Source organism: Falco rusticolus, chromosome 1 (genome assembly GCF_015220075.1).
Source record: "Falco rusticolus isolate bFalRus1 chromosome 1, bFalRus1.pri, whole genome shotgun sequence".
Lineage (NCBI taxonomy): Eukaryota > Metazoa > Chordata > Aves > Falconiformes > Falconidae > Falco > Falco rusticolus.
The window spans coordinates 39,384,869-39,398,820 of record NC_051187.1 but is presented as its reverse complement, the minus strand read 5'-3'; the positions used below and the strand labels follow the sequence as shown (position 1 = coordinate 39,398,820).

General features: G+C 39.7%; 1 protein-coding gene across 4 annotated transcripts in view; it reads right to left on the bottom strand.

Annotated features, from left to right (window-relative positions):
- Nucleotides 1-4,615: 4,615 nt before the first annotated feature.
- The window catches only part of PPM1F (protein phosphatase, Mg2+/Mn2+ dependent 1F), a 28,114-nt gene continuing 18,777 nt past the window's right edge, over nt 4,616-13,952 (bottom strand). For 2 of the 4 annotated variants that reach the window (XM_037375478.1, XM_037375499.1), the window contains exon 7: nt 4,616-13,281. In XM_037375478.1, coding sequence (XP_037231375.1) covers nt 12,908-13,281 — 374 coding nt within the window. In that variant the 3' untranslated portion in view covers nt 4,616-12,907. The remainder of the gene's footprint in view (nt 13,282-13,952) is intronic. The other 2 variants (XR_005102303.1, XM_037375486.1) reach the window with 2 other exon arrangements.

Below are 13,952 nucleotides of genomic sequence, written 5' to 3'. Positions count from 1 at the left end.
TCTTTTGGTTGGCATATACTGCACTGTGCTAGGAGGAACATTGTTTCACTGGGTCAGCCCCTAACTTCCAAACACTGTGTTTAGACTTTGAATGTAACCTTAACACTGAATGTCCAGGGTTTGATGTTTATTATCTTCACCACTCACCAGTACAGGTAATCAGCTCAGATCTGTGGTAAGAGGAAGGTCTGTCCATGTACGATTTGATATTTCCAACATTTTGAAGAGATAAAAATCCATTGAAGGGTGGGACAGAGCAAGGGAGAGGATTACTCTTGGTTTTTAGAAGCAGACTCACCAATGCAACAACAAAGCCTCCCATGCTGTAGAACCAGATCTTTGCCTCAACTGCAATGTTTCATTTCTTCAGAAAGGTGTGAGACTTCAGGTGACTGGTACGCTAGAAAGGGGGAATTGGCAGGGCCATTTCAGTGTCTAACTCATTCTCCCACCTCGAGTCCCTCAGTAGCCGGGGTTCACCAGGAGCAGCACTAAAGCAGCTGTGCTCCAGGGAGTCTTTTGGGAGCCAACACTAAGGACACGGTACCTTTAAAGAGCAATGACATTTGGCCAGTTAAGTCTGTCAGGGAAAACTCTTGACATGCGTCCATGCTTCACCCCATGCCAGTCATTCCAGCTGCTGGAACAGTTGTGTGGTATTAGCTGCATCAACAGAAAGCAATTGGGTGAATTATCTGATGTCAGTGGCCCAACTCGCATTACGTGCGCCTGTCTGTAACCCAACAATTACATCCATCGTTAGCAGCTCAGCTTAATTATAATGTAGAACTTCTTCAAGCATAGACTTTGCACAAGATTTTAAATGACTATAATTAATTATACAGAAAGCCTGAAGTGTCTTCTGGTCCATTGTTGAGTATTTTTTTCCTTCTCCCACACTGACACCAGAACTTGGTTCTGTGAAGAACTGGGCTGTAGACTACAAGAGAGGGATCTCTTCTAGCCTGATAAACACACAGCAAAATACCTTTTATGTCTTCTATAATGAGAGAGGCTTCAGATTTTTTTTAATCTCAGCTAAGAGATGCAAAAAGGAGTATTATTCTAACCTATAGTTGTTTAGTCCCACTCGTCACATGAGCGATTTCTTTCCTGCCTCCCATTTAAAAAGTTTTTTGCACTCTCCCTTGATTACTGCTGCTGGCTGCTCTCAGAGCTCTGGTATATCAGACAGCTGTACCCCAGTCTGGACAAACTACTTGCATTTTAACTAGCAAAAAGCAAAACACAGAATCAGTGCCAGAAACACTGCGCCTTCTTAAAAGATACAGGGAAGGAAGGAAGGTATTATCATGCAAAGAAACCTTTCCCACTCAGCTTTCCCACCTGCAAGACAAAAATATTTCGGGAGTGAGACATAAGCAGCAGGCGCTCTCGAACGGGCACGGTCAGGCTCTGCTCCCTGGAGGTTTTGCTGCGCGCTGGCCAAGGCAGGCGGGAGCCCTCTAGGGACAGAGCCCCCCGCGCCGGGGGAGCCCTGGGGCACCTGGCCAGCTGCTCCCCCCCAGGCCCTCCTGCCTTACCTGCAGCCCGGAGCAGCTTCCTGGCCTGAGCCAGGGCTCAGAAGCCGGAGGTCTACGCGGAAAAATGAGGCCGGTTAGAAGGAGGTCACAGGCTCTCTTCCTGGAAGTGCTCACCCTACCGCCTGGAACATGCTGTGGGAGTCAGTCTCTTTTCTATCGTTTGTGCAACCTTTGTCAGAGAAAACAGAACATCACCACACTGCAGGCTGAAGTACTGTTGCTAGTCTGGCCCACCACAACATAGCTAGAATTTTTTCTTCTAGGCTACGCAAAAGACTTGGTTTTGTTTTACTGTATGCCTCAAGCATACAATGAACTCTTGTATAAAATGAGCAGGTTTATGTTTGTCAAGGCACGTTCAAAATATTTCTTTCCAAGAGCTACTTCTATTTGAAGGCTAGATAACAGCTGCACCATTTAAACATTTAAATATTTTCTCATTCTAATGAGAACTTAAGATTCCTTCCAAACAGCTCAACATAAAAACGTGAGAATGTGGCAAACCCAAACTTCAAAACATTTTAAGTCTGGTTAAAAAAGGACAACAACCAAAAGCAAAATGCAAGTATCGAAAAGCATCTAACAAGACATTCACAATTAGCTGTAGTCCAACAGGTAATAGATTCTGCTAGATGTCCAAAACAGAAAAGTTCAAGAACAGCTTAACACTTTGGAGAAAAAAAAAAAGGGATGTTGACTATAGGATATCTGCACAGTGACATATGCAAAACTGCATTATCAGTTTGGTGAAACAGGTAAATATCCATTATAGTCTCCACACAATCCGCAAGCAACTTTCTGCATGACATTCAAGGTCACGCTTGATTTCTTAAAAGAAAAAAAAGTAACATGAAAGCCTGTAATCTACATTAGTGCTACTTGAATAGCAAACTTTATCTAGATGCAGAGAATGTTTTGTCTGGCCCTCCACAAAGAGCAGGGACATGTGAAGTCTGCATTACTAGAAGAAAGGCCGATATTCTTACAAGTTCTCCCAGGCTCTGAAGAAGCACTTCTGCTCACTCCATTTCCCAGGTGTAAAGGACAGGCATTTCCAGACTGACCTGGTGGAGCTGAAGAATTAATTTCTGTATAGCAGCCTCCAGGAAAGTTTCAATGGAACCAACAAATCCTAGTTAAGGTAAACTGAGCAGCTCTACGTGATTTATAGCCCTCATTTGTGTTGTTACAGTCACTAATTCAGGCTAAAACAAACATCTGCCTCATCACTGCTGTTATTTCATTACTTTCTATAGTCTAGGAAATAAGTGGCTACAGATTCTACAGCACATTGTCCGCAAATACATCAAACGGGGGTGGTTAAACAGGACATGAAGATTTCTTATTTCTTGCTCAAACAGTTGAGGTGGATAATGCTTCTGTGTCACAAACCCCATCAATGGCATCAAAGTTTAATGTCAAGTAGCTTTAAATCAAAGTTTTACACTCATTTCCACAGGCTTATTGATTGCTTCTTGCTCAAACCCACCAGCAACAGAGACCGCAGATGAGTGATAATCACAGAGCAGAAGGTTGGCTGTGAGCCCCATGCTCAACATGGTCTACTGGAGATCTGCTAGATGAAAAAGAACACATTCATCAGTAAGATAGCACAGCCAACAAGAATCAGCAACGTCTCAGTTTCACCTCCTACTAATCAAAAGGAGACAGTAAAGTCAATGCTGAGCACCAGCAAGGAGAAACAACAGTGATGTCCAGTCCTTTTCTCAAATGCAGCTGGAATGGGCTCAGATCTATAGGAAGATGGCACCCTTCGTTAGGAGGTACCAAAGATGCCTACAAGACACTAAAGTGGTTTTGTTCAGCTCTGTGTGATCAGCACAGAGTAGCTGCAGTAGCCTTGGAGTGTAGAGTTACCTGGATGATGGATTCCTGTAGTTGCTTTACATGATCATGAAAGAACAGCAGCAGTTAGTTGTTGCTTATGCTCCTTCGTGAGCATAACCTAACTTCTAAGTTCCCTAACTGCTGCTAAACCTAAGTCAGACAAATCCCCAACCTTTTCTGAGAATTTGTTACTTTTCTAGAGGTTATTACAAGTGAGTTTTCACCCCTGGAATTCCTACTGTTAAAAAAACCCAAACCCATCACCAAACCCAGAAAACATTTAGAACTATGAAATGAAAGCTATTTTCAAGAGATTTGAAGTTTTACCTGAAGTAGGTTCAAGTATGCCCACAACATGTTGAGCAGAATCTACCTGATGACTGATTACAGTTATCTTTATTTTTGTATTTCAAGAAATATTTTATCTGCTTCCTTCTGATGCAGCACCCTGGGCTCTTCCTAGAGTTTTATAGTTCTTCTTCACTAGGATAAATACAATAGCATTTAGACAAACCACCTAAAAGACTGCATCTCTGAGACCCCCAAGACTGTTAAAGCTTACTTTTTTCAGGTCTCTTATCTCTGTCCTGCTCTCCTTACATCTTCCTTTCCTGAGGATAGGAACACCAGCACTTCAGAAACAATCACAGAAAAAGAAAGATTAGTTTAGCTTCCAAGCCATACTTAAATTTTGAAAGTTAACATCTTTCTCAAAACTTCCCCTGTATTCTGCAGTAAATTAACCCTAACATACTCCAAGAATTCACTGTCCAGCCTCCCACTTCGGCAGTTAAAGATCACTTCTTTAGTAAGTATGCAAGTGAACAACAAATTGTCATGATCTCTGCTGCAATAGGGTCTTTCAGATCACTATCCCATTACTGTAAGACATTAGATCATACACCTAACTTAACCTGCATTATTACTTTTCCTAGCTGGTAAAAAGAATAAAAGAAAACGAAGATCAAATCAATGAATTAGAGGTACACAGTCCATTTCTAAGATGGCTTTAAGTGACATCATCTTTTAAAGTAAGCATGCTGTGTGATCCCAAGATTGTCTCCTTCTAGTGCTTCCACTGGTCTCTTCCCAGAAAGGCCCTATGGAAGAAGGTAAGATTTGGTGACAGGGTAACCACTCAAAGATGTGTAATATGACCACCGTGGATCCAGCTACTTGGAAGTATTAGAATGAAAAATACATTTAAGAGAAGAAACAAGCAATACTTCGAATCACAATACTTTATTAATACTTCAGAAACATCAGATCATACAGTGGAGAGTTCTCCCCACCTGTTCCCAATCACTGCTTTGAAACAACTTCTTGCAATATGCAAACAGATACATGAGGCACCGTGTGAATACAAAAGTGACAATAAAAAAAACCAAACCAACAATGAAACCTCATGCAATACATACATATATATATATATATATAAAAATATGGTAATGTAGCATAATACACACGAGCACTATTAGAACAATCCATGTAAATGAATGTACAATATGCATAGCATTTAAGGATCAATGACAACAGGTTTCTGACCTGTGCACAAAACCAGTCAGCTTAAATAAGAGTTTTAAGATACTAGATAACTGGTTAAGCCACAGCTTATAAAACCTGCTGTACTGCAGCTTTTCTGCTCAGGGTCACAAGTGCAGATTAGCATACAAAATAAATAAGGACTAAGATTCTACAACACTTGGCTAACAGCTCCTATTTCAAAGTCACTGGCCCTCTTACTTTCATTCAAGGTTCGTTAGCCAACACAGTGGCAAGAAATGTGCCTAAAGCAACAGTTCTGCTCTTGTACTATTTTAATACTGATAAGAACACATATTTTTAAGTCAGCAGGAGTAGTTACAGAAGTCTAACTTACCACTAAGTAAGTACAGGATTGAAGATACTGTACAGAGCAGACACTGAAGAGTTACACTGACTGAGAGGTTGATTAGCCATGGGGTATGCTGCAGTTACCAACCTGCCTGTTCCGTCAGCTAGGGCAAGAAAGAGAAAGAACTGAAGCGGTAAAGAAAGTTAGAAAGCCCCCCCCCCCCCCCCCCCCCCTTCTAAACAGTGCAAATGTCTGAACACACAAACTGCAGGAACAAGGAAATACAGAGAAAAGACTCTTTCTGAAGTCCTGTATTCAGGACGAGAGCTACTGTTACCTGAAATAAGCTTAAGTATTCCTGCAGAATAACATGCAAATAACAGGGTTTTCTTCTTACACATCCAATACTGGTCAATGCCAAAGACACAACAGTTGTTGTAATCTCTTATCTTCCTAGCTGACATGGTACTTTCTACACTCACGGTGTTGCAGACCTCCAACTCCAAAGATCAGATCACATTCACTGAGAACACAGATGAAATTGAAATTATAAAGTGGCAACTAAACTGACTTAAGAGCTAATGGAGCTTACAGTCTAAGAGCAGCATTTTGGGGAGGGGGGATGACAATGTAAAAGGACATAAAAGATAGAAGAAAATTGGGAAGAGAGTAAGAAGGAGACAGAACAGGACTGACTTTCAGAAAAGGTATTTCAAAGTACTTAATTTTAAAACTTTACACTGGCCTTTTTTTGCCAGTATGAAGTTTTAACCCCCAATAAAACAAACATCTTGCTATTATTAAACCCAATGAAAAGGAAAAAAAAAAAAAAGGAAAAAAAGGGGAGAGGGAGGAGAAAGCAGCCTTAATCATCCAGTATTAAGCAGAATGCCTTTTAACAAAGTTAGAAGGGGCAACATGAAAAAGAGGAAGTCACAGTATTTCACTGCCCTGAGAAGGTCCCCATTGGATCTCTCTAGTTTCCCAGCAATTATCTCTTCATCCTTAGACATCCAAAAGGAACCATTACTCATTAGATAAAAGGATAAATACTTCCTGCAGGGAGCGATGGTCACACCTTCCAGCTGTTCGCCGAAGTGACAAACCTTCCACATGCCACACAAATGATAATGAACTTCAAGAAGATCCGCTAGATCAGGGAAGACTGATGTTCTTGTGTGTGGAAATCCAGAACCATTTAATCATTAGTTAAGTCCAGTACTTGCTATATTAATATCTCCTGGAAATTAGTAATCGGGCGTAATACTTGAGAGAAAATTCAATAATCATAATCTAACTGGTTACAAAGCCCAGATACATTCAGCTCCTTAGAAAGTTAAATATATCTTCTCTCTTCAGACTAAAAAGCACATAACAACAAGACATAAAACCCTGACTGAGAGGAGTTTGTTAACAAAATAAAGCAGACATTACAAAGCAGCCAAATTCATTTGCTTAAAACAGTGATTTTCAGCTGACAGTGCACTGCCAACTCTTCTAGGTTGCTTTTTTTCATACCATTGTTTGCATTCCAAGAAGCTTGAAAAAATTTCTTATTGATTTTGTCCTCTTCTGTTTGACAAAAGCTGCATCTTGCTGAATTTTCTATGCTGCCAACACAGCTGTCTTTTGTTTATTTTTGTGTGCACCAGCAGCCGCATGCACAGCTTGGAAAACACATTAAACTAGCAACATTGATCAGTTTGTGGGGAAGTCTTGTGTGAGTGTTCAGGTTCTGATGGGTCACACCAAAATAAAGTTTTAAGTGATTCTCTCTAACATTTTGGTTTCCTGTTCTATTCAGATAAGGTTATTGCAAGAGCCTACCAGTCCATTTTAAGGTAGTATTTTAAGAAGGTCTATGACAGATAAGTGTTCAGGTCCAGACTCTCCCTCATCTCTCCATTCGATTACTCCTCAGATGACATGACTGATACCACTAAAAATAACTTTAGATAAAGTAAAATCCAGTAAATGTATTACAAACAATCAAAACATACGCAGAAAGCGGCTGGCTTAGCTCTTAGAACTGTCAATGCTTCAAAGCAAATGCTCAAGAGGGCTGGCTGTTTTAGTGGGCTCCATTTAGGAAAGCAGGGAGGACTAGCCCCTTGGTTTTGGTGCTGTCAGTTTTGGAAGGTTATGACTACCCTTGGCAGAAAGCCCATTGTTTTCCAGCCCAACTATTCAAATGCGATCAGACCTGCTAGAAACGTGTGCTCATAGAGCATACATCACTTAGCGTACATTGGCAAGTTTTGCACTCATTTGAAAGCTCATTTTTCTCCCTCTCCAACCCTTCCTGAATGACACTTTGTCCATCAGGAGTTGTTTGCTCCTCAGAAAGGGGGAATGGACTATTGCTTCCTAGTAGGATTTTGTCTGATGGCACAGGCCCAGTTGTAAAAGGGACAGAAAAAGAAGTAAGCAGGGAAATTTAATTCAGGCTTAACTAGAGCTAAATTACATATGAATCATCTGCAATCTGCTCTGTTGTGGCTAACATCCCCCCGCCTTCTCCCTAAAGCATTTGCTTGATACTTCAGTACTATAAGAACAGAAATAGACATATCTGGTGCTGTGCATTAAGTACCTGCATCCACAAGAGTATGAGTAATTTAACCAACAGAGTCTCACTTACACAAAGAGTGGAGCTGCAATCTGAATTTATACTTCAAGCAGCTCAATTGTCTATGGCCTTTACAGTTTAAGAGTTTTTTGTGCAGTGCCATTTAGAAGTACCTGTGTTCCTCAGCCACTTGTTTTGGAAGCACCTTTTTGTTAAGTTTTTAAAGGATTGCCTGGGAGGGAAGTTTTAACCCCAAACAGCTGCTTTAAGCTGTCAACCCAAAATGGGTTTTCCAGTGCAGACAGCCAACTCATCTCCAGAATTCAGAAAGCAAGAGAAGCACTTTTCCCAACAGCCAACAAAAATATGGAAATTTTAGTGGCTTTTCATGAAAGCTAATAGCAGTGGAAATGCTTTTAAAAAGAGCAGTATCTCATCTGACTTTGAATTCAGATAAGTGTCTATTAAATGCTATTAAAGTCATCACTGTGATTAACACTATTCAACTGCCAACTCTGCTGTAACCACTCCGTGCCCAATTACTCATCTTCTGAGAGCTCACCAGCCGTATCGATTCATTAACACACTTCATGGCATTTACTCATGGCAGCAGTTGCACGGTGACCAGTAACTGCATATACTGAATGCTCCCTCTTAGCACTACCTTACACATAAGGATGCTTAGAAAAACCCATTTAGCATCATTAGCTTCCAAGACAGTGTTGAGGGGTCACAGTAAGTCACCTCGGATGCTTTTACTGTGATTCCTTCCTTGGCTGTTTGAAGACAGCTACCACATCTGAGTTTTGCCTTTTTAATGGGTGTGTTTCCAATCCTTTCAAGCACTGGTATTTCACTCGAAAGAACTGACATTTGTAGCTCTATTTTCCAGCCCACTTCCATTTTAAAATAGGCATTAATAATACTTAAATGCATTCCTGTCTCTCTCTTTCACTCCTCCATCACTCAGAGGGTGGATTTTACTTAATCTCCCTCTGTTCTAAAAATTTTCCTGCATTTCTGTCCTCTGTATTCTCAAAAAAAACCCACCCAAACCAAGCCCCCAACAAACATAATTTGTAAAACTGTAATCTTGTCTATGTCAGACCCAGAAGACTTCACTGTCTTAGGTGTGTTTCTTCGTAGGAGAGGGTGGGACAGGGAAGGGAAAGAAAGACAGAAGTACGAATTAGCCATAAGCAAAAGAGATGCTGGATACCCACTACGCAGCATGACTAAAGCTAGTTTTCAACCAAACACAATAAGAATTTAAGTGTGTTCTGTTTTAAAAATGCAGGCTCCTTTAAAGAGCAATTTTTCTGATGCTGGATGTTAAAAATACAGCAGCAAACATTCATTTGGAGTCTAATAAAATATGAAAACACTTTTATTTTTCATTGAACATTTGCCTTGAATCCTCAGCTAACTTCTGCAGCTTCAAGGATTTTGGCTAGACTCAAGAATTTCGTTGCAGATCCATCAGGAAAGACAACAAGGAAACAAGCAAATTAGTTAATTTGTCATTAGTCAATTTGACATTGGTGGACAAGTGTTAGTATATTGGAGATGACACTGGGAAGGCCCAGAGAGGTGAGAGCATTCTCTCACCCAAACTACATACTATTTTTAACCAAAGGAGGGCAGGAAAACAGAACAAAACAGCCAACACCAGAAATCCAAGAAGTTTTAAAAGGAGAGATATAAGAAAAGCTAATGTAGCAGATTAGTACTGCAAATTCAAAACCTAACACCGTTCCATATTTTGAACTACACAGTTTAACTTCATACCTTCTGCTAGAGCTCCTGTCCCTCTCTCCTCACCACTCATACTAGTGGCACATCTTACAACAGTATTATGCATTATAACTGGTGGCTTCTAAAAGTGGTATCAAAGTCACAAGTGAAAAAAAGTTGGAGGTTGCCTGGTCATCCCAAGAGAAGACCATCCTGATGACCATTTTCAGTAGAATTTTAGAAGCGCACTTCCAAAATCCATACTTGCATTCTGTGTCACGCTTTCATTGCTGATTTAACATCAAATTAAAATGTTGATTTTTCAGTGGTTTTTTTTTTTTTAAAAAAAAGACAGACATTTCCGTAGGTTATGATCAGGCTGTCAAGAATAGATGAGACATCTCCAAAACCAACCTTCCTCCCAAATAGTATTTGGAATTTTACTGTAGACTACACATTAAGACTTACTTATTCCACTGACAGGATACAAACTGCCATTTTTGACCCAATTACAACTCCTATAGACCCAACCAGACCTTTCAAAGCTAGTAAGAAGTTTCTGAAATCTGTATGAGTTCCCAAAGACTGTTCCTATCCACTCACATCTGAAAATGAGGCACTAGGTCATTCTGAATGAAAACATCTATATAAGGGAACAGCTTCTCAGAATGCAGAATTTATTCCCTAGAGCACAGCTTAAGAATTAAAATATTTGATTACCACAGACAGGATTCTAAAAGCCCATTTCACTTAGATCCCATTAAAAAAAAAGAAATCTATCATATTTTGAAACAAAAAAGGATATTCTCAGATAGCTATAAGTATCCATTGAAAGACCTAAGACCTTTTCCTCTGTAAGGGAAATCTGCCCCAAAAAGTTTGAAATAAAAGGATCATTACAAAGAGTTTGGCTTGTTCACCTTCAATGTTTCAGGAAATTTGGCAAGTTTCAGAAATTAAACCATACTATGAAACCAAACTTACCAACATTTCACATCTCCCTTCATGAATACAATAGCTTCTCCCTCTCCTGATAAACCTCAGATAACAGTGAGAACATTAATGAGAACTATTTCCAAGACACCAAGAGGCACTAGTGGTCATCAGAATTTAGCATAACACTGAATATCTGGGTTAGAAATTAAAGAGATAGGAGATGGTAAATCCAAAGGTATTACAACTGAAGTCTAAAGGTGTCCTTAGCTCAGGTAGGTTCACTACAAAAATTACTACCTACCCTACCAGCGTGCCATCACAGAAAGCCTTGCCCACGTTATTTTAGGACAGCAAAATGCAGGATGGAAAAGTGCTTGCAACCTTCTCAGAGGAAAAGCTCCTGTTGTTGCCCAGCAAACAAGGAAGCCACTGTCCAAGTTGCTATGTAATGAGATGGTAGCTCACCGAGGTGTTTCTCTGTTAAACCCTACAATCATTCACACTAATCCAGCAAAATACTCAAGTCGCTCAGGTAACTGCACTGCCCCACACAGCTAAAGATTCAGAGACACTACGAACATGAACTGTGCTGCTCTGTTCTTCCATTTAGCCATTTCAACTCTTCTACCTAAATTTCCTCCCGAAGCAACATTAATGTTCAACACATTTTAATCAACAGGACTGACATATTGCAACGCCATGTGCTTCTAAATTAGGCATACAATCTTGCTGCCAGATGTAAAGTACTTTTTGTTTAGATACAGAAATTACTAACACATTTACCATTGAGCCTTCAGATCTTGTTGAGTCCTGCTAGCCAGGCAAGACAAAACACAACCAGAGGCTCCAGCATGTAATGGATCTAACAGTCGCACAACAACCTACACATTCATTAAAATTCTTTCATCCTCACCTTAGCTTCACATCTCCTTAGAAAGTTATTTAGGCCCCAAAAGTTCATGAAGTATGGCCAAATTAACCATCTATTAATCAAAAACTATTACCAAACTGTTTCTAGTTCGTTTTATGAAATTTTCTTGTGAAGGTCAGAAGTGTATTTGTTTTTAATGAAAGTCGTAACAAATCAGACCATTACTTTATGATTAACTAACCAGAGCTTTTTGCATGGAGCAGGGGGTAAGTCACAGTAAGTATTGTGAAGCTTTTACTACAAGCCACAAGTTCTGGCAACAATGAAAGAGATGTTTTCCTGAAACCTAGTTCCCACTAAAATAATTCACAAAAATGAAACATTTAAGTGCATTAAACATTAGTATTAATGAAATAAAAAAGGTCACATTTTAAAAATGTTATAAACTGGCTCACCAGAATATGACAAGAAGCCAGCAATCCTTGGGTGAAATATTTAAGGCACTTGAGGGTTGTCAGTTTTTAAAACCAGATAATAAAGACACAGCCACTTTAAAACTCTAATTTAAATAAAAACCACAATGAAAAAAAGTAACACTGCAAAAAATGCCTCCAACTGTACAGTTCAGTAAATAAACAAATAAACACTCAGAATAAAAATAAAATCCTCATTTGTTATAGTACACAAAGAAGTGGCAGAAAGAGCAGATTTAACTGCTACAGCATACATACTTTAAAGATCTCCCTCAAATACAACAATAAGGGTCCTTTCTTCTCAGCCAAACAGCCAATAAAGTGTGTTTGTTAGGGAGAAATAATCCAGTGCAGTTGAATATTGGATTCCAGTTTATAAACCAGAGCATCACAGAAAGCAGCCAATTTTGTATTTGCCTGGGATATCTCCAGTTTGCTTTCTTGCTCTTTTTCTGGAGCATTCAGTTTCATTTTCTCCTCTCCATACACAAAAAATTAAATGTCTCCGAATAAAGAGACCACATCATTCTTGTAATATCATCTTTGGTACAAAACAAAAGCAACTTACATAGCATAATGTTGTAACCCACCCAGTCTCTTGCACACCAAGCCTGTCCCTACAGACCACACACAGCAACAAGCTTTTCTGTGATAGTGACAGCTCCTCTCCTCCCAATCTCCAAAGCAACATCACAAGCAAATACAACATACAACACTCTTTTTAAGCGCTAATTTAGATTTTCACTCAGAATTCACAAACAGGTATCCTCACCCATTAGTTTATACATACTATGGTTTCTTACCACTTCCAGAGCAGAGAGATATGACCAGCAGCCCTGAGACACACTTTAGAATTCTGCTCCCAGAGACGATAGAGCTGTACAAATCTCCACATCTGCTCACAGTTTTTTGAAGGGAGAGGGAAGGAAGGAAAAGACAAATGAGAACTCAGTAAAAGCAGTCTTGCCTTTCTATTAAATGTTTGTCCATTTGTCATTTTTCTCCTGATACATTTTGCCTATTGTATTAGAGGCTTCTTCAGTGGAAGGCAGCTCCTTACGTGAACTTACTTGAACGCTCTGGATTAAGCAGATTTTGTCACTGTGTGGCTGCTGCCTCACAGCTGAGGAAATTAAAGGGTGAGCTCCGAACATCATCACCAGCCCCAAGGCTCTTAGGGTCTTTGAGACAGTCTGCCAAGATGTCCTGAGGATCCCTCAAGAACACCACTAGAACAGTGATGTTATCACTGGATCCGTTTTCCTTTGCAGCAGCCACCAGTCTCTCTGCTGCTTTGAGACCCACTCCTTTGGTTTGCATTAAATGATCTAGGACCAAGTCTACAACCTCAGATGGCTTGATAGCATCAAAGAATCCATCACAGGCTAGGAGCAAGTAATCTTCAGAACCAGTCAGCTCAAACGAATCTCCATCTGCATCACCAGAGATATAGGGTTTCTGACATATGTCACCTAAAACAAACAATCAAAAGAAAGGCTTTAGTACTTCAAATGTCAACAGTTACTTCTTCACCCACCAATTGGTTTTTTCCGTACTCAGGGACAGCCAGGTCATATTCCAGAGGTACCTGATGCACAGTAAGAATAGTGAAAAGCTATGTAATAAGCATGGAAGGCCTTTTTTTCTTTATAAACACTTGGAACCTACCTAAATCAAATGGGTTTCTAAGGAGTTACTCTAATTCACACTTTCCTAATTTTGCAGGGAAACTAAGAAAATTATTTTGAAATTTTTTCTCTCTGAAATATATCTGTGCCAGGAGGTAGCCAGGCTTTCGTTTTGCATGGATGCCTCTTGTACAGCCTTCAGAATGCTATGAAAATAAGATTTTTCTTAGCTATCCAGATATACAGCACAATGCCATAAGAATCTCCTCATTGTGTTTAGTTCATCAGTTTCATATGGGCACACCTATTAAACACGGGCTGCTATTGATCCAAATTATTATACATTTGTATAATACTATTTGCTTCCACTCATGCATTACAGTTATCTACTGTACTTACCCAGGGTCTTTTCTCTTTTTGCCCTTAATCTTATTTAATAAGATTCTGAAAAATTACAATTAAAATGACCTAACTTGCTGGCTATGTGTGATTCAAAGGAGCAATCTGCAATCTGA